We start from the raw sequence: 20,727 nt of genomic DNA, 5'->3' as shown, positions 1-20,727 counted from the left end.
GTAAAAATAATATGAAAAGTGTAGTGAACTTTAATTTAATATTTTATTCTTTTTAACGGCTACATTTGTTTTAGCTGGAAACGATTATTTCCTATTTGAACGGTACGTCGCAGTTTTTGAAAAACGTCTTTCCCGATGCCGTAACATTTTCTTCATGCGTGAAAAAACACCGTTGATATGCAGTTAAAGGTTTTGTATCACAATAATTTATCATGTTTAAGGTAAGGTACAAGCCCAACAGCTTAATTTTTTGAAAAGAAAGTCAATCTTTAAAAATAAATTTTATAATGTAAAATTCATTATTGAAAACAATTCTGAAGTCCTATTTAATAAAACAAACAATAAAAGTGAAAGAAAATGTGTTTTTCGGTCACAGTACATTGTTAGCGTCCTTAGCAACACTCCTTAGCAATGCATAAAATTATTAAATAGCTTTTAAATCATAATAAAGCTTTTGATTTTATGCTTCTTGCTAAGTGTCTTGTACTCGTACGAAACATCAACAGAAGGCTTTACGACTTGTGCTTCATATTGTTCTTCCGATTGTTTGTTATTATTTTGTTGTATTGAGCTAAATCAAAAACAAAATATAGGATGTTCCGTTGCTCCAGAAAGAAAGTTTCTTGTGTAATTAACACTTAAAATAATCAAAGAGTATTCTGATTTCTTCGGATTGCTACATCATCCTCGTTTATAAGCTAGCTCCAGAAAACTTTTACACCCTGAAGTAAAAGGAAATGAGACCAATAAGAAAAAGGTATGTAGACCTTGAATAAGAAATAGAAAAAACCCATAGCGTAACAGTGAAGAAGATTAATTTGTCGATAAATTTTAAAAAAAATTTATCAACCGTTTTATAATTTTTTGCGTTTTTCTCAAATTGTCTTTTTCCACGAACTTGTAAACTTTAAAACATGACCATTTTCAGTTTAGAACAAAATGGTTACTTTCAGGATGTTTTTATTATTGACTTAGGTAATGAACCTGAATTGCAAAAGATTAAAGTGTCAAAGTATGTTTGTTTACTAAAAAGAAGCATCGATTGCAGATTTTTTTTTTAATAAAAGTATAAAGTAATAAAAATGATACTGAAACTCAAAGCTATTTGAAGACTCCACGGGAAGAAACGGCAGGGTCACATTTCTTTGATAATTTTATCTACAAGCTCGTCTAGTGTTTTTAGTTTTCTTTTGATTAACTTTTATCTCTTGTTTCGACTTGTTAGTAAAAATCATGAAACAGTTACAGAATCGTCGCAAACTATTCAAATTGAACTTTTATCATTTCATCGATGTAGATAATATTTAGCTTCCAGTCGTTACTGCAAAAAGCAGTTTTAATTATTGGGTGGCTCATACTTTTCATGCAACTGCACATGTGTTTCCACCTTGTGTTTCAGCTATTTCACAATTTTCTTCGACTGATAAGTAATATGTTTGAGTCAAGTAAAAGTTAAAATTTATGCTTATTTTTTAATTTTCCTCCTCACAATATGTATCTCAGTTGAATTGGTATAGTTATTTTTATGGCATAAGATGGCTTCTTAAAAAAGCAATTCCGTCCGAATGACAATCTGTCAAATTTGTTCTAAGTTTTTTTAAAAAAGGGCAGTTGAATTAAATGCTCTGTCTGCCTCAACATTTTATGATTTTATGGACAAAAGAACGTTATAAAACATTTCCAGATTATAAAATCTTTTATTGCTTTTATGTTGGGTTGATTTTATATTGGGTTGATTTATCGTAATGAACTTCAAGATTTTTTCCTTTTGTCAAGCTTTTTCAATTTTTCAGTCATATATTCAGATAACTCATCTGTAATAGATTTGCTATCTTTATTTACTCCAAGCAAGCACACAACGTTGAAACAACGTTGAAATAACGTTGATCAACGTCGATACATAAATTATATAACAAATGCTATACGAAAAACAGAAAGTTAATATAGAGCAACTTATTGTAAGAACATGTTTTGTTAAATAAAAAAATATTTATATTTGAAATTTATGTAAATATGTAATATTCCGATATTTTTATGAAAAAAATCTTATGTTAAACAAAAAAACTAGATTTTTATTAGAAAATTATATATTTATCAATATTTGAGCTTAAGATATAAAACTTGATTATCATCAGTTTCTTAATTTTCATATCACCATTCCTTAATTCCGCCGCCATCTTGGGAGGCCAAAACTGGCTTCAAAAAATTTTTTCCTATACGCTATCCAGTTATATTTTGAGATCAGTGGCATTAGCTCATTTTTACCAGATCAGTTTATTCAAAATACTAGAAATAACATTTCATGAGACATATACTTATTCCCATGCATAGTTTTGAGCTCGTGCTTTTGCAGGAACCTTACAGCACAAACTGACTAGTTCCAGCGTTAAAACGCCAAAATGTCTGGGGGGTTTGAAATATGAAAAACCTTTTTTTGCATTTAGAGTATTAATTGCATTAAGAATGTACATTAGTTTTTTAACCACTCTTAGCTTGATAAATAGTTTCCTTTTAAAAATCTAAATTACATTTCAGTCTCGCTTAGCTTGATATAGAGGTCAGTTCTCCGACGATAACTTTCACGATTGCTCCGTTCACTTCGATCACAATTTGTTTGGCTGCATCAATTACGATTCTTTTGACGTTTTGAAGAGCGTCAATCACCTTCGGCTTGTTTTCCTCGATAACTTTCATGGTGGCATCTTTAACTGCAGATCCCAATTTGTTGACTGCCGACTTTACTTTTGACCAAACTGTTAAATGAAAGCAAGTTAGTAAGAAGCTTTTTCAAATGCTGGGAGGATGAGGGGGTCAAATGGCGCCGGTAAGCACCAAAAAGCAAAACTAACAAACTCGCTCTTGGAAGTTTAAGAAAAGACACGCTCTCTTTGTAACAAACGAGCACTTACTGTCTGTGACGCTTCTTTTGACAATAGGTTGATCCTTGCTCAGTTCCTCGATTGCTGATGTGAAATCCAGCTCTGCAATCTTTTCTGCTGCCTCGATGTTGCTGATTGCAGCAGGCGCAATTTTGTTTCTCAACTGCTCCACGATGTTGTGCACTTTGGTTCGGACGTTTCTCCAGACTAAAAAGCAATATACAAGTACACACTTTTGACAAAATGATGCATAAAGCTATAGCATCAACAAAATCAGAGAATGCTTTCGTATTTTCAGCCTATTGTCTGTCGCTTTAAAAAAGCTATCGAGGTTTTAATGACTTACTGTCTCCATTTACTGGAAGCAAAGCGACAAGCTCTTCCAGCTTATCGGCCAACTGATCAAGATGGCTGTGGTAGCGGTCGAGTAGTACAACGACAGAGTTTCTCACCATCGCGTTGGCGTTTTTAAAAGCATCAATGATTTTACTTTTCGTCTCCGCCCAAGTTGCTAAACAGACAAAAAACATGATGTTTACAATATAGCGTTTGTATGTTCCATCTAGGCTAAGTATATGCATAAATGATAGCAAAGAAACACAATGCATAAAAAGTGCGTACCGTCGGCGTATGCGAAAGGACTGGTAATGGCTTTTGTGAAAGCCTCTTGGATTCGTTTTGCAAGATCAACAAAGTCGACGACGCCCGTCAGTTGCAACTCCTCCATCTTCTTTAAGGTTTGCATTAGTTCTAAAGAAAGTGGTCAGCGGTTATTTTCTTAAACGCTAATTCAGCGTTGCAATTTAGCAAACTTGAATGCAGGTTGCTTCAATCGTTTCGCTGACCGGCTTATTGTTTTGCAGTCGGTCGTTGTAATGAACGGTTGTCTACCGCTATTTCCAATTTGTTATCCGTATTACATATTTTATTTGAAGTAAAAGAAAAAAACAAAAAAACAAAAAAAAATTAGCCTACTGTTAAAAATGACTTGAAGCTGCTCTTGCGTGATTTCTTTGTTGATGGTGATGTCCACATTGTTAACCGTGATGGTTTTGCCGTTGATCGAAACTTGTGACAGCAGAGGTGTAAACACCTTGTAAAGATCGGCAGTTTTCTTGGCCATTTCAATCATCACATCGGCAACCTCTTTATCAGCAGTTTGAACGAGGTTGACGAGCGAATCAGAAGCTGCTTGTAGACTTGGACTTTCCTGAGACACAATCAAAACATTTAAATGCTGTGTGTTTGCAAAGAAATAACTTAAATGAAACACGAAATGCAGAAAAGACAAACTTACGGTTTGCGAGAAGCCATCGTTTTGTGCGAAGGCGATGGTTTGTGAGAGGAGTCCCAAAAGTACAACGGCGAACATCATCTAATAACAAAATTGTAACGTTTAGATTTTTTGTTTTTTTTAATGTTATTATTTATTCACTCTTTGCTTTACTGTTGTTATAAAATAATTATTCATTATTAAATTTGTGTTTGTATCATAAATTCTAGTATTTCATTAGTGTTATACAGAGTTTGAGTTTCGCAAAATAACGATTAAATACCTTTAGCTGTTTTGTGCTGTCACGTAGAAATCTTGAGCAATGGATTTAGCGAGAGGTGTTCGTAAGTATATTATTCGATGCGCTGTCTCAATTTATATCCATTATTAAAAAGGCGTTGTTGCCTTTGTTTGATCAGTCTACCAGATGGAGGAACGGAGTTTCAAAATAGCTGTGCTTTTGGATGAGTTTTGTTGACTTTATAACATTTGCTAACAAACCCACTGGTTTCGCTAATACCTCCCTTTCTTTTTCATAGCTATTACATTGAAGATGTTTTAACGCGTTGATTCGGTTATTTTATCGGCGAAGATATAAATGTCATTTTTTTTTTGTCACAAAGTTTCTTCATAAACTGACTTTCTTCGCTTTTTTTAAGTTGTCGTTCGATTTCTCGTCCAAATTCTTATTATTAGTAGAGCTTTGCCTAAATAAGCGGAAAAAGAACTCACTATGACCGAAAGTCAAATTTATCTATAACTGCTTTCGATAGAAACTTTCAAACTTTTCTGCTGTTGTTTCTCTAAAAACTTTTGTTCTTCAAGTATGATTCCAATAATGTATAATTCAACCTTAAATTATCGTAATCTCTATTAAGAGAAAACGAAGCGTTCGCTTGATTCGGTTCATACAATAAACTTATTGTTATAACCATGATTATATTTGTGTTAATGATATAAACAAATGAAGACTCCACGGGAAGAAACGGCAGGGTCACATTTTGAAAGTTTCGACTTTTTACACTTTCTAGCTTTACTAACCATAATAGCTTATTTTGTATTTGAATTCAAATCAAATAAATGATTTGATGCATATTTAAAGTTTTTCTAAAATTTCCTAAAACTTCGAAACTTATAAAGGTTTAAAAGTTTAATAATGATTTATCTCAAAATGAAAAAGGAGAAAGACATACAGTAAGTATTATTAGTAAGTATAACTTCTTTATCTTAAATAAATGCAACAGTGTGACCACGTTTATATAATAATAATTTAGAAGAATGTACATTCGGACTCGGCTATTACTCCTGTGATCGAAATAACCCTAAACGATTAAAATTTTAATATTTGAAGGATTTTTAACATTTTCTTCTTTTAAAGTTATTACAATAATATTTGGCCAGAAGTATACAATCAACTCTTTTCATTTGTAGAAAAAAAAATCATTGAAAAACTATACAGGCGTAAAAATACCAATTATTTGGCTTTTGATCACTTTTCTTACCATTACTAGCGAACCATTTTATCAAATCTTTTTTAAACAGCTTTTTTAAACAACGTTTGGAAACTAGGAAAAGTTCGGAAACATTTTTTATGCACTAAATTTAGGATATTCTAAGTCTCGTTTACTTAATTCTGTCTTAGATAAAAGTCGCTTTTTCCAATTTTGAAGAAACTGGCTTATTTCTGGTTTATTATCTAAAAGATTGCTTCAACTACACAAAAAATGCAACGTTTCTGAATGCCAAAACTTGCATTAGCAGAACAAAATATGTACAAAATATGTAAAAATATATATTGGCAATTTCTTTCCTTGATTTCAAGGTATCAAACTAGACAATAAAAAAGCATCTAAGGGCTCAAGGGGTAACAGACGAGACAAATTTGATAGTTTGGGTACTCGCAAAGTGAAGAGGTGAGGATGAAGTTCTTGGACGCATTTAAAAACTTTAGTTTTTTTAACCTTATTTTAAAAACAGATCATAGATATTAATAGAACGTTTATGTTTTGTTTACATTGTTCTGACCTGAAACATAATCCTCTCTTCAAGCGTTTTGATCTTTGAACGAACTGGTTTATTATTACTGGTTTATCATCTGAAAGCCTAGGCCAGCTTACGCATTAGCTCATTTTTACCAGATCAGTTTATTCAAAATACTAGAAATAACATTTCATGAGACATATACTTATTCCCATGCATAGTTTTGAGCTCGTGCTTTTGCAGGAACCTTACAGCACAAACTGACTAGTTCCAGCGTTAAAACGCCAAAATGTCTGGGGGGTTTGAAATATGAAAAACCTTTTTTTGCATTTAGAGTATTAATTGCATTAAGAATGTACATTAGTTTTTTAACCACTCTTAGCTTGATAAATAGTTTCCTTTTAAAAATCTAAATTACATTTCAGTCTCGCTTAGCTTGATATAGAGGTCAGTTCTCCGACGATAACTTTCACGATTGCTCCGTTCACTTCGATCACAATTTGTTTGGCTGCATCAATTACGATTCTTTTGACGTTTTGAAGAGCGTCAATCACCTTCGGCTTGTTTTCCTCGATAACTTTCATGGTGGCATCTTTAACTGCAGATCCCAATTTGTTGACTGCCGACTTTACTTTTGACCAAACTGTTAAATGAAAGCAAGTTAGTAAGAAGCTTTTTCAAATGCTGGGAGGATGAGGGGGTCAAATGGCGCCGGTAAGCACCAAAAAGCAAAACTAACAAACTCGCTCTTGGAAGTTTAAGAAAAGACACGCTCTCTTTGTAACAAACGAGCACTTACTGTCTGTGACGCTTCTTTTGACAATAGGTTGATCCTTGCTCAGTTCCTCGATTGCTAATGTGAAATCCAGCTCTGCAATCTTTTCTGCTGCCTCGATGTTGCTGATTGCAGCAGGTGCAATTTTGTTTCTCAACTGCTCCACGATGTTGTGCACTTTGGTTCGGATGTTTTTCCAGACTAAAAAGCAATATACAAGTACACACTTTTGACAAAATGATGCATAAAGCTATAGCATCAACAAAATCAGAGAATGCTTTCGTATTTTCAGCCTATTGTCTGTCGCTTTAAAAAAGCTATCGAGGTTTTAATGACTTACTGTCTCCATTTACTGGAAGCAAAGCGACAAGCTCTTCCAGCTTATCGGCCAACTGATCAAGATGGCTGTGGTAGCGGTCGAGTAGTACAACGACAGAGTTTCTCACCATCGCGTTGGCGTTTTTAAAAGCATCAATGATTTTACTTTTCGTCTCCGCCCAAGTTGCTAAACAGACAAAAAACATGATGTTTACAATATAGCGTTTGTATGTTCCATCTAGGCTAAGTATATGCATAAATGATAGCAAAGAAACACAATGCATAAAAAGTGCGTACCGTCGGCGTATGCGAAAGGACTGGTAATGGCTTTTGTGAAAGCCTCTTGGATTCGTTTTGCAAGATCAACAAAGTCGACGACGCCCGTCAGTTGCAACTCCTCCATCTTCTTTAAGGTTTGCATTAGTTCTAAAGAAAGTGGTCAGCGGTTATTTTCTTAAACGCTAATTCAGCGTTGCAATTTAGCAAACTTGAATGCAGGTTGCTTCAATCGTTTCGCTGACCGGCTTATTGTTTTGCAGTCGGTCGTTGTAATGAACGGTTGTCTACCGCTATTTCCAATTTGTTATCCGTATTACATATTTTATTTGAAGTAAAAGAAAAAAACAAAAAAACAAAAAAAAATTAGCCTACTGTTAAAAATGACTTGAAGCTGCTCTTGCGTGATTTCTTTGTTGATGGTGATGTCCACATTGTTAACCGTGATGGTTTTGCCGTTGATCGAAACTTGTGACAGCAGAGGTGTAAACACCTTGTAAAGATCGGCAGTTTTCTTGGCCATTTCAATCATCACATCGGCAACCTCTTTATCAGCAGTTTGAACGAGGTTGACGAGCGAATCAGAAGCTGCTTGTAGACTTGGACTTTCCTGAGACACAATCAAACCATTTAAATGCGTTTGCTATATTGTAAGAAACGAGTTAAATGAAACACGAAATGCAGAAAAGACAAACTTACGGTTTGCGAGAAGCCATCGTTTTGTGCGAAGGCGATGGTTTGTGAGAGGAGTCCCAAAAGTACAATAGCGAACATCATCTAATAATAAAACCGTTGCATTTAAATAAGAACTGTTTTATGTATTTAACAACTAACATTGAATTACCAAGTTTACTCATAAAGGAGGAATATTCAATAGTAATGCTGTCTCCAATATATGCTTTGCTAGATAACGACAAAATACCTTTAGTTGTTGTGATCTGTCAGTTTACAGTGCAATCGATCAAACGAGCGAAGTCTTTGTGTGTAAGCTATTTAAAGCGCGGTCTGATTTTATTCACTTTGTTCAAAGGGCGTAATTGAACTTGTTTGATCAGGTTAACAGGTGGAGGAATGGAGTTTCAAAACCGTTGTACTTTTGGATGAAATCTGTTGACTTAACAGCATTTGTTGACAAACCCACTGGCTTTGTTAAAACCTGCACTTCGTTTTGGCGTCTGCAAAAGTTGCTACACAAAAGACTTTTCAAAAAGCAAACTGTTAATTTACGAAGTGATAAACGTGATGAGACATTTTTAAGATTCAAAAGCGAAAACTAACTTTTTTGTAAGTTTCAAAATCCCCCTCAAACCCATTGTCTAAAGTTCAAGATACTGTCGGATGACTGTTCTACTAGACTCGTGTAACCAAACACAAGTGTTAACATCCCGTTAGTATTATAGAGCCGCGAATATTTTTAACGGAGTTAACTAAACAATGTTTACTTACATTAAAATGTAAAATGCCGGTTTTTCAAGATAACCGGTGTAGCAGTCCAAAGTGTAGTTCTTAACTACACTTTGGACTGCTATACCGGTGTACACTTTGGACTGCTATACCGGTGTACACTTTGGACTGCTATACCGATGTACACTTTGGACTGCTATACCGGTGTACACTTTGGACTGCTATACCGGTGTTGAATCGGTGTGTGAGTGACTTTCAACTTTTAAGCGAAAAGTGTAGTTATAATCAAAAAGTGTAGCTATAAGTGGATGCGTGTTTTCCACAGGTTGATGTTCTTTTTTGCTTACTTCTCTTAAGAACATTTTTTATCTTTTTTAAACGGCTTAGAGCCTTGTTTACATACGTATACACCGGTACATACGACATTTCAAACTCTCAAAAGCATACGACATAGATGCAAATGCTGGTAATATTTTGTACAAGTTGTTAAGAAATATTCAGTAACTGCTGACTTTGTGGGTCTTGCTGGGTTTGGTGAACCTCAGCCAGAGTCAAGAACCTCCCACGTCAAAACAGCGAAAAGTTTGAAAATTTCACAATATATTTTATAACGGCGTAGTTTTTGGAAGTCTGCTAGAAGTTATAATCTGAAAGTTTGAAAATCTGATTTCAAGTGGTTGTGAATATATAGTTTATCGCAGTTAACAGCATCGAAGTCTTGACTCCTTCTCGCAGTAACGTATAAATTTTTACATTTATCAATAGCTTTGTAAATAATTTCTTCAATTCGCTCAAAGTTGGTTATTAACCAAATTTGAGTTCGAGGAGTCTACTAAAGCTGCTTTAATTTAAACGGGAAGAAATAAAAAACATAGCACGTTATGCTTTACTATTTACAGAATAATTTTACCTTGCCTTTCGTTGATACTATAAAAGTCAATGTTGACTTTACAGGCAGACAAAATGATTTTTCAATTATCATTACACACGTATTTATCTATACATATATATAAAAAAAAAAAGCAAACAAAGATACTAAAGTGCAAACGGAAGAATAGTCTAACTTCTCGCTTTACTTTTTAAAGAAGTTATGAAGCGGTATAATTTCCGAAGTAAACAAAGTCTCTTTGCTACTATCTTTATAAAGTTAAAAAAATTCGTTCTTTAAAACATAAATTTATTTGAAATTCTGAATCTGAAATGAAACGATATAAGTGATAAGTCGGCAACTAAACTGAGTTTAAAAGGAAAGCACGCCAACTTTTAGAGCAGTCGCGTCAGGTAGTCTTGAGTTAATATTCGTAAAACCCTAAGTAAAATTTTTGAATGATACGTTTTACTAAGTTTGGAAAAAAAATTGATTTCATGCGGGTTTTGGTAACTTTTAAGACGATGCTTTTTATGACCTTTAAATAAAGTTTATAAGACATTGTTTATAAGACATTGTCGGGCTATACTGAAGTAAAATTACCAGTATAATCTGTTTTAACTCGATTTATCAGAAAACATATAAAACACGGCACAACACGAGTAAACGCGACACAAAAATAAATGGTTTTGTTTTCCAAGAGAGAAACAAAAATTGTTCCTTGCAACTTTTATTTGTGCAATGCTTTAATGGCTGTTTTAATTATGCTAATTATTGCAAAAAAATTCTAAAAAAAAATTCTAATTAATGCCTCTAGGTGTAAAACCGATTGTCTGTAAAGAAAGTTGAAGAACAAAACTTTTGTTAATAAAGCTCTTTTTAAATTGTGGATCAACTTTTTATAATGTGCGAAAAAATATCAAACGATCTACAAAAAGCAGTTCTTAATATTTCAATCTAAGTTCAAACTAAATCAACGTTATTTTATATCTTTTTTTTTTTTTTTTTCCATCAAATAAACGAACATTTTATATTATCAGAATATTTCAGAGTCTAATCTAATTTATAGTAATACTTTTACAGCGCCACAAATCGAAAGGAAGTTTGGGTCAGAGCGAGGTGCTGCAAAATAGGGTGTTACTCGAAGAATGACTTGATAATATATGAAAGGAAAACAAGCTTTCTTCCCAATTTAAAGATGGCTGTCCTTGTCCTATGCAAGTTTAACTTTAGTTTAAGTTCCTTATTGATGAAAAAGACTTGCTTTATTTTATGATTAAGTATGTTTTTAGGGTTGGTAGTAAAGGAAAAAAAAATAGTGAAGAACATAAAGTAATTTTGGGCAGATTTCTTTATGTTCTCCGCCAGTTGACACTTTTTAATGTTTTCAGTGCTTTACTTACAAATGAGGCCAAAAACTAAAAACTTCTTGAATGATACGTTTGCTTTTAAAAATCTCTTTTACGAAAAACGGAAGAAGTTTAAGTGTTCCATATTGTTCCATAAATCATCCTCTCATTTTTTCAAGGACCAACTTAGTTATCCGAGCTTTTTGAGTAAGTTGATAGCAACTATTGCTGTGGTGCCAAATCAAACCTCCTCTAACCATCTCATCATCAAAGCTCATCAAACCATCCCTATATACCTAATCCCTTACCTCGTAATTTAAATAGTTATGTTTTATATAATCATATAATAATGATATAAAATAATAATAATCATAATTTAGATAATTATTATAAAAGCGCCGCCCACTCAGTGTTATTACAAATTCTTATATTAATACTAGTATTAATTTTATTAATAAAAATATTGTTGTTCATAAAATTATTAATAATACTAGTTTTGTATTAATTACTAGTTTTGTTATTAGTATAAATATTAGTGCTTATATTTTTATTAGCACTACGTTTATATAACATTAATGCTTTGGTGTTAAGGTTTACTCTATATTATTGACGGTTTCATATGCCACTGTCGCAGTTTTTGCATTTCTCGTCTGTGCATCAATTGTAGCCTTATCTTCAAGTATCGTCGGATGTGCAGCTGTCTGCCGCTCATGGGTATATTTTTTTCGTATTTCTGTTTTGTTTGTAACTAAATTAAGCTCAAAAACAATGTAAACGAATAAAAATAAAGGTTTGACTCTTCTAACATGTAGTTCAATGAAGTTATTTTATTGATGGAAATTCGAAAAGAACTAAAAAGATTAACTTCATTTAAAAGTCATCAGTATTTTTTTTAACTATTTTTTTGTTAGCAAAAGAAACCCTTTAAACATCTCTCCATTTTGGGAAAAAATTTAAGGGGAAAAAATTTAAAGAGAATTTATCATTTTAACTACAACAAATTAAAACGTTTTTTTAGCCTACCTCGTGCATAAATACAGTTCCTAATGTATGAAGTAACCCGTTCTCAGAGATTCATAATGAACCACCGTATATAAAGCCGTTCATGCGAGCAAATAAGAGGTACTCAATTTTGAAAGAACTTTTACATTATGTTAGTTTCGTGCGAGTAGCTAATATAATAAAATATATTTGTTTGCTAACTTTTTTAGTTTTAACTACTTTTCATTTCGTTTGTCACGTGAAAAGATAAATCTGTAAAAATAAACCAGTAATAGCAAACCTGCAAAAATAAGCACACACAAATTAACTTGGTCACTTTTGATGAAACTTTTGTCACTTTTTTTAGATTGACAATTAAACTCAATCCTTGGCAACAAAATATAGCAAAAAGAAGATTGGAAAGATTGCGACTTTCTTTAAGATAACAAAAAAGTCCTTGTCATTCTTCTGAAAGCCAAACGAACAATAAAATATATTGCTATCAACGTATTTATGAACGAAATCAAAATATAATACAAATGAGTAATCTTCCAGTCTTGGTATTTGGCATTTTCAAAAAGTTTTAGGAATTGACCAATATTTTTTATAATAATAATGACTTTAGGAAGCGTGTTATTTCCATAGTTCGCTTGTAATATAGAGTCCAATTTTCACATCAAAAAAATGAAGACTCCATCACGCTTAATGATATTTTTACTATTGTGATGCAAACGTTTTCGTTTCATTTCAAATTGATCAACTAGTAGTGAACTGAACCACTATGGCGTGGCCTCCTTCATTTCTTCTGCGCACTTAAAATCATGTTATTGGAGAGACTTCTTCAAATCTTTAAACACCCACCAGTCGCTAAATCAATGTTCGATGGTGTCGCTGAGGTAAATAATAAAATCGTCAACCAAAATATAAAAGCAAACAAAAATGACTAGTATTGCTTAATACTTTTAAATCATCCGCATAAGATTTAGCGGTAATAAAATTTTTTACAAAAAAATAAAGGCTTTCAGTTATAAACTCAACGTAAAACTGCGTTTCTAAAAACTACGAAGTTGTTCTGTCAAAATCTTATCATAAGATTTTCAAACAATAACATTGTTTTGTATTTATGGCAGATTTCGAAAAAATCATTATCATAAGTCTTTAGAAAAAAGAGCAATTTTGCTTTAAAAATTTTAACAGCAGTCTTGGTTTATAAAATTTTTATATACATTTAAGGCTCTAAGCACATGCGATAGAGACTTACTGTGTGTTGCTCGATCTGCTCTAAATAATATCCTCCGAAAGTTTTTCTTTGCTTTAGGCGCCAGTAAAAAGTTGTTACACAAGCGAAGATTAAAAAGATGAAAAATTTTAAGACACAAAACCGAAACAAATTCTGATTAGTTTGGTGTGATAAGTACCCAGGCTACTTAATTTTTCTTACATTTTGCGTGAATTGGTTGATAACTGGCAAACACAAAAAGTCTTTCGTTGATTTTTTTTACTTTCCTTCACTTCAATTATAGGTCTGCATTTTCTTATAAATGAAGTATTGATGTTACAGCCTTTCCCCTCCCAAAAGTCAGCTCACGAAACGCTCACTGAAGTTATTGTCTGAAGTCAAAAACAAAAACCGGCTCCTCCAACCGGTTTTTGTTTTTGATTTTGTTGATGAGTTTTATATTTCAGGGAGGTTATTTACAAAGGTAAATTCTTAAGGAATATTTGAGTGATGCTTTAGGAAGCAAGGGTTATGATTATGTCTTTAAAAAAGTACACGGCTACCCTTAAACAAAAGTTGGTGGTTATTTTAAACCGGCAGAAAAGATAAAAAGATCTTTAACAAAGGTTTTTTACCTTATTGACCTTTTAAGCTATGTATAATAAGCATCACTGTTACGTTCTTTCAACTACGTTCAACGAAGTTGAACGAAGTAGAACATAGTTTTTAAATAGAATAAATGATTTATTAGCCCCACATATATCTCCATCATAAAAAGTTTTGATTAAAATTAATCGAAAAGTGTTTCTTTTTGAGTCAAAATTAGAAAAAGTAGTTTTAAAAGATAAGTGAATTTAGAAAAGGATGAATAAATTAGTTCTGAAATTTATGTTAAAAACCGATAAAAAAAACTTAAGGTAAAACGTGACTTCGTAACTTAACTTAAGGTGAAACGCAACGTCTCGATGGATCGGGTTACAAACTGCTTATAAACAAGTTAATGATCCTCTAACTGATGAAAATAGTTTTCAAAAGTTTTTAATTGGCAAGTAAATTTATGGGGATTTCCGAAACTTAAAAAACCTTCAACTTTTAAACTTAAAATTTCCTTATAAAAAACTAAATTACATTTCAGTCTCGCTTAGCTTGATATAGAGGTCAGTTCTCCGACAATAACTTTCACGATTGCTCCGTTCACTTCGATCACAATTTGTTTGGCTGCATCAATTACGATTCTTTTGACGTTTTGAAGAGCGTCAATCACCTTCGGCTTGTTTTCCTCGATAACTTTCATGGTGGCATCTTTAACTGCAGATCCCAATTTGTTGACAGCCGACTTTACTTTTGACCAAACTGTTAAACAAAAGCAAGTTAGTAAGAAGCTTTTTCAAATGCTGGGAGGATGAGGGTCAAATGGCGTCGGTAAGCACCAAAAAGCAAAACTAACAAACTCGCTCTTGGAAGTTTAAGAAAAGACACGCTCTCTTTGTAACAAACGAGCACTTACTGTCTGTGACGCTTCTTTTGACAATAGGTTGATCCTTGCTCATTTCCTCGATTGCTGACGTGAAGTCCAGCTCTGCGATCTTTTCTGCTGCCTCGATATTGCTGATTGCAGCAGGCGCAATTTTGTTTCTCAACTGCTCCACGATGTTGTGCACTTTGGTTCGGACGTTTCTCCAGACTAAAAAGCAATATACAAGTACACACTTTTGACAAAATGACGCATAAAGCTATAGCATCGACAAAATCAGAGAATGCTTTCATATTTTCAGCCTATTGTCTGTCGCTTTAAAAAAGCTGTCGAGGTTTTAATGACTTACTGTCTCCATTTACTGGAAGCAAAGCGACAAGCTCTTCCAGCTTATCGGCCAACTGATCAAGATGGCTATGGTAGCGGTCGAGTAGTACAACGACAGAGTTTCTCACCACCGCTTTGGCGTTTTTAAAAGCATCAATGATTTTACTTTTCGTCTCCGCCCAAGTTGCTAAACAGACAAAAAACATGATGTTTACAATATAGCGTTTGTAAGTTCCATCTACGCTAAGTATATGCATAAATGATAGCAAAGCATCACAAAGCTTAAAAAGTGCGTACCGTCGGCGTATGCGAAAGGACTAGTAATGGCTTTTGTGAAAGCCTCTTGGATTCGTTTTGCAAGATCAACAAAGTCGACGACCCCCGTCAGTTGCAACTCCTCCATCTTCTTTAAGGTTTGCATTAGTTCTAAAGAAAGTGGTCAGCGGTTATTTTCTTAAACGCTAATTCAGCGTTGCAAGTTAGCAAACTTGAATGCAGGTTGCTTCAATCGTTTCGCTGACCGGCTTATTGTTTTGCAGTCGGTCGTTATAATGAACGGTTGTCTACCGCTATTTCCAATTTGTTACCCGTATTACATGTGGTATTTGAAGTAAAAGAAAATATAAAGAAAAAATATAGAAAAAACAAAGAAAAAACAAAGAAAAAATAAAGAAAAAGTAAAGAAAAAGTAAAGAAAAAAAAAAAGAAAAAAAAAGAAAAAAAATTAGCCTACTGTTAAAAATGACTTGAAGCTGCTCTTGCGTGATTTCTTTGTTGATGGTGATGTCCACATTGTTAACCGTGATGGTTTTGCCGTTGATCGAAACTTGTGACAGCAGAGGTGTAACCACCTTGTAAAGATCGGCAGTTTTCTTGGCCATTTCAATCATCACATCGGCAACCTCTTTATCAGCAGTTTGAATGAGGTTGACGAGCGAATCAGAAGCTGCTTGTAGACTTGGACTTTCCTGAGACACAATCAAAACATTTAAATGCTGTGTGTTTGCAAAGAAATAACTTAAATGAAACACGAAATGCAGAAAAGACAAACTTACGGTTTGCGAGAAGCCATCGTTTTGTGCGAAGGCAATGGTTTGTGAGAGTAGTCCCAAAAGTACAACGGCGAACATCATCTAATAACAAAATTGTAACGTTTAGATTTTTTGTTTTTTTAATGTTATTATTTAGTCATCTTTGCTTTACTGTTGTTATAAAATAATTATTTATTATTAAATTTGTGTTTGTATCATAAATTCTAGTATTTCATTAGTGTTATACAGAGTTTGAGTTTCGCAAAATAACGATTAAATACCTTTAGCTGTTTTGTGCTGTCACGCAGAAATCTTGAGCAATGGATTTAGCGAGCGGTGTTCGTAAGTGTATTATTCGATGCGCTGTCTCAATTTATATCCATTATTAAAAAGGCGTTGTTGCCTTTGTTTGATCAGTCTACCAGATGGAGGAACGGAGTTTCAAAATAGCTGTGCTTTTGGATGAGTTTTGTTGACTTTACAACATTTGCTAACAAACCCACTGGTTTCGCTAATACCTCCCTTTCTTTTTCATAGCTATTACATTGAAGATGTTTTAACGCGTTGATTCGGTTATTTTATCGGCGAAGATATAAATGTCATTTTTTTTTGACGCAAAGTTTCTTTTTAAACTGACTGTCTTTCGGTTTTTTTTTTTTCTTTTTTTTTTTTCTTTTGAGCTTTATATTTTTTGTGGGCCAAAACAAATTTCAGCTTCAAATTTGATACTTTTACAATTTTTCATAAGTAAATAGAGCTTTACATCAAAACTACGTTAAGTTGTTGTTCGATTACTCTAAATTTCTTTCATTAGTAATTTTTTCATTAGTAATTTTTTCATTAGTAGGGCTTTGCCTAAATAAGCGGGAAAAGAACTCATTATGACCGAAAATCAAGGGGTTGTACCTTACCTTAAACAAATTATGATAAATTATTTCGAGAAAAATTTTTTAAACAAATGCATATCATTCACTGGTCTCAAAATATAACTTAATAGCGTGTTCTTGTTTTTTCAAAAAGTTGAAGCCAAAATTGGGCTCTTAAGATGGCGGCGATCAGAGCTCTTAGCGGTGAGCGATGTACATTTTTTGGGCCGTACAGAAATAGGAAAGAAGATAATTCAACAGAGTTATTTATGAAAGAAAATCTAGACTATAAATTGTTTTTAAAAAACTAAAAGAAATGAATTGATTTAAAATATGATTTGACAATAAAAGAAATTATTTATTTAAATGTTAAAGTTCAAAATATTCAATATAATTTTAAAGTACAATTTACGATTAAAATTAATATCTATGTATAATTTTATTCATAAATCATAAATTAAAATTACTTTTAGTTCTTAGTTACCTAATGCAGTGTGTGTGTGTGTGTGTGTGTGTGTGTGTGTGTGTGTGTGTGTGTGTGTGTGTGTGTGTGTGTGTGTGTGTGTGTGTGTGTATACACACATACAACCAAATAACAAAACTCTGGAAGGAACCTCTGAGTTTGTGTACTCACAGCGCTCAGTTAATAGTTCATACAGCATTTATGGCTTTGTAGTATCTATCTGAAAAGCTAATACATAAAAAATTTTTTATCTTAAAAGAAACTCAGCTGCCTACCATACACACAGTATTGGGTAGTTAAGAACAAAAAGGTACATAAACTACGTAATAAATGCTAGTTATTTGAAATTTGAGATTTCTACACAAAGCAATTGATAAATCACCATGTTGACGGCTGCCAACAGCTTCAAGTTGGTTAGCAATAATCAATTCAGACCTAATAACTATGTTTCTTCGGTCTAAAATGACGATTGCTAACCTACTTGACAATACAGTCAAGTAGGTTCGCAAAAAGTATTTATTAAAGTTGTCAACTTTAATAAATATTTTTTCTTCACTACTATTAAGCAAATAAAATTTAAACTAAAATTAAAATTCATACTTAGTTTTATTGAGGGATTCAGAACTTTTTATGAAATACTAGCGTCAGCGTTTCGGAATCGTTTTCTCAAAATGAACCGGGACAAGCGTAACGAGATGAGAAATATCCGGGGAAAAAAATAACGAGACAAAGGAAAAGATTGTCCCGGAATAAAGTTATAAACCGGGATAGTAATTTTGTCCCGGAATTTAAAAATTGTGTCCCGAATATTATGAAACGTTACGAGACTGATCAATTATAGTAACTAGATATCTAACTCGGACTTCCGCAGTGAAGAATATTTTTTGCCAACCATGTTTTTTTTGCCAGTCAGAAATGACGTCATAGTGACTCAAAACAACAAAAAAATGGTAATAAACCCCTCACAACTTTTTTGTAAATATAGTGCCCTTTTTTAAATAATATTAAATTACAATTTATTTAAAAAGTATAATAGTTTTTTCATAAAACTTATATTTTATTTTTTATGGTTAAAAGAAGTTAAAAATTTTAATATTATTTTCAAAGAAATCTAAAAAATGAGAGATTTTTATTTAGTAGAAACGGAGACCTTTTAATCTAAATTAAATTCTATTTTTACTTTTAAGATAATCTTTTAACTTTATATATTTTAATTATATAGAATAAAAAAATTGCTATATGATTTTTTTTTGTTCAAATTAGAAGATTTTTCTAAAATAATATAGAACATATGCATACTTTTTTGTTTTAAGTATCAGCTACAAAAATGTTCCACCGAGTTCCAAGGAGATTTTTTTTTTTTCAGTTAATTAACACTTTAACTTTTAGAATATAAAAGGATTGCTGCGATCACCTGCGGTATGGGGAGTTATTCAAAAAATACAAATGTCAATGGACCCATAAAAAACCTTGTCTTCCACCATTTTTTAATAGTGGTTTTTTAATATCGTCGCACAGTGGGACGAAATCCTGATTTTGTGGCCAAAGTTCCCAAATTACCTATACAAGGGTTTTCGAGGTCGCTGATTACGAATCTGAGGTCAAATTTAAAAAATTCAAATTGGCGGCTCCAATATGGCGGTCAAAACTGTTCAAACGTTGAAAATATGAAATCTCATGTAGTTTGGTTTTCGAGGTCATTGCTAATGATTCAGGAGTTAAATTAGAGCAAAAACATTGTAAAATTATTTCCAAATTTATACTATTAATAAAAAAACTATTTGTATTGAGAAATTGGTTATTTTAATTTTATTATTTTTTTTAAATTGGTAAAAAATTAAGTCACATATATGTAAAAAAATTGTTTCTTTAATCCTAGTAACAAAAATCACGTATGCCATATTTATCAATGTTCGAATCATTCGATTCAGAATCTGATGTTAAACTACTTGTATCTAAATCGAAATAGTTCCTTGTCTCTTATCTGGTGACTTCAGGTTGTTTTAACAATTGTATAGCTTCTTGATGTAGAGATTTTACCGGTCTGGCAATTTCCTGATGCTCGAGAGAAATGGATCTGATGTTAATAAGAGCTATTAAAAATGTCTCTCATATTCGATTCTCTAGAGCATTTTCTTGAATGATGTAATCTGAAGTTTTTAATGTCCTTATTGCGTGACTCTTGGGCATCTTCAGAAAGTTGTCCAATCGGTAAAAGGGCATATTTTACAATTTCTGCTCCATGGATCAGCAATTTATGTACAGATGTAGGCATGTAATACCACGGATATAAAGCAACAAATAAATGGGCAGTATTTACACAATAGTCTTTGAATTTTTCATCATCTATATCAAACTCGCTCGAAATTACCTGCAAAATAACATGAAATCGGTGAATTAATTTTTCATCGACTCCTGTTATTTCAGCAGATATAGCAGCATTTTGAAAAAAGCGGCGCGCTGTATTTCCATCGTTAGAGCTTCCATATCCTGGCTTTGATCGATCAACGATTAGCCCCAGTTTTATCCTAAATTGAGTATGTATTTCGTCCTTACGTATTTTCACATTCTTTTTATCTTCCTCTCGACGAGCTTGCCACTTTTCAATTGTTAGCTTATACGACAGATGCAAACGGCACTCGAAAAAATGAATCCATGCATGCAATGTAGATATGCCAAATCTTAAATTATCTGTAGTAATGTCCATTTTTATAATGTTGTTGATGTCATTAAATTCTTTAGAGGAAGCTTTGCACAGGAAGCAGCGTTGTGCAGAAGTGGTACCAGTTACTGCATTACAGACTTTACCGTCTATCATCGTAAATGACATACAATAAGTTACTGAAATGGGTTTTCAATTTTGTTCATTAGCATATGGTGCAAGACCCTCAATCTGAAGTTCAATGTCGGTAACTTCTTTCAATATTGACTGTACACCTTCATTTACAAACTGCAATCGTATTGGTTTGCAGAATCGCGGAGATGATAGTCTAGGATTTTTCCACACAATAGTTACTTCACCCGTTTCGAGGTTGTTTTGTATTAATTGTAAAGGTACAAGAGAAGTATAAAAAATGCTTTCATCAGATTTTCCAGTCTCAGTAAGTTTTTGTTTATAAACACTTTGACCGCTGCTTCCATCACATCCCCATTTACAGTAAAGTACTAATTTTTGCAGAATTTCTTTAAAACCAAAACCGAATGCTTGATATGATGTTAGAAAAAACTCCTAAAGCTTTCTTTA

At 32.9% G+C, this 20,727-nt stretch overlaps 1 protein-coding gene across 1 annotated transcript in view; it reads right to left on the bottom strand.

Moving 5' to 3' along the window:
* Nucleotides 1-2,429: 2,429 nt before the first annotated feature.
* Nucleotides 2,430-20,727, bottom strand: part of LOC145195315 (uncharacterized) — a 45,109-nt gene continuing 26,811 nt past the window's right edge. Inside the window, exons 14-32 of the mRNA XM_090070002.1 lie at nt 19,747-20,011; nt 16,179-16,256; nt 15,857-16,091; nt 15,421-15,549; nt 15,146-15,310; nt 14,830-15,006; nt 14,467-14,675; nt 8,201-8,278; nt 7,877-8,111; nt 7,523-7,651; nt 7,248-7,412; nt 6,932-7,108; nt 6,567-6,775; nt 4,177-4,254; nt 3,855-4,089; nt 3,501-3,629; nt 3,226-3,390; nt 2,910-3,086; nt 2,430-2,753 (exon numbers count right to left, since the gene is read on the bottom strand). Of these exons, the coding sequence (XP_089926128.1) occupies nt 2,542-2,753; nt 2,910-3,086; nt 3,226-3,390; nt 3,501-3,629; nt 3,855-4,089; nt 4,177-4,254; nt 6,567-6,775; nt 6,932-7,108; nt 7,248-7,412; nt 7,523-7,651; nt 7,877-8,111; nt 8,201-8,278; nt 14,467-14,675; nt 14,830-15,006; nt 15,146-15,310; nt 15,421-15,549; nt 15,857-16,091; nt 16,179-16,256; nt 19,747-20,011 (3,247 nt within the window). The 3' untranslated portion in view covers nt 2,430-2,541. The remainder of the gene's footprint in view (nt 2,754-2,909; nt 3,087-3,225; nt 3,391-3,500; nt 3,630-3,854; nt 4,090-4,176; nt 4,255-6,566; nt 6,776-6,931; nt 7,109-7,247; nt 7,413-7,522; nt 7,652-7,876; nt 8,112-8,200; nt 8,279-14,466; nt 14,676-14,829; nt 15,007-15,145; nt 15,311-15,420; nt 15,550-15,856; nt 16,092-16,178; nt 16,257-19,746; nt 20,012-20,727) is intronic.

Source organism: Hydra viridissima, unplaced genomic scaffold (genome assembly GCF_058129835.1).
Source record: "Hydra viridissima isolate aposymbiotic clone 2 unplaced genomic scaffold, HvirCarnegie_v1 scaffold_13, whole genome shotgun sequence".
In the NCBI taxonomy this organism is placed as follows: Eukaryota; Metazoa; Cnidaria; class Hydrozoa; order Anthoathecata; family Hydridae; genus Hydra; species Hydra viridissima.
This window is presented reverse-complemented; position numbering and strand designations above follow the sequence as displayed.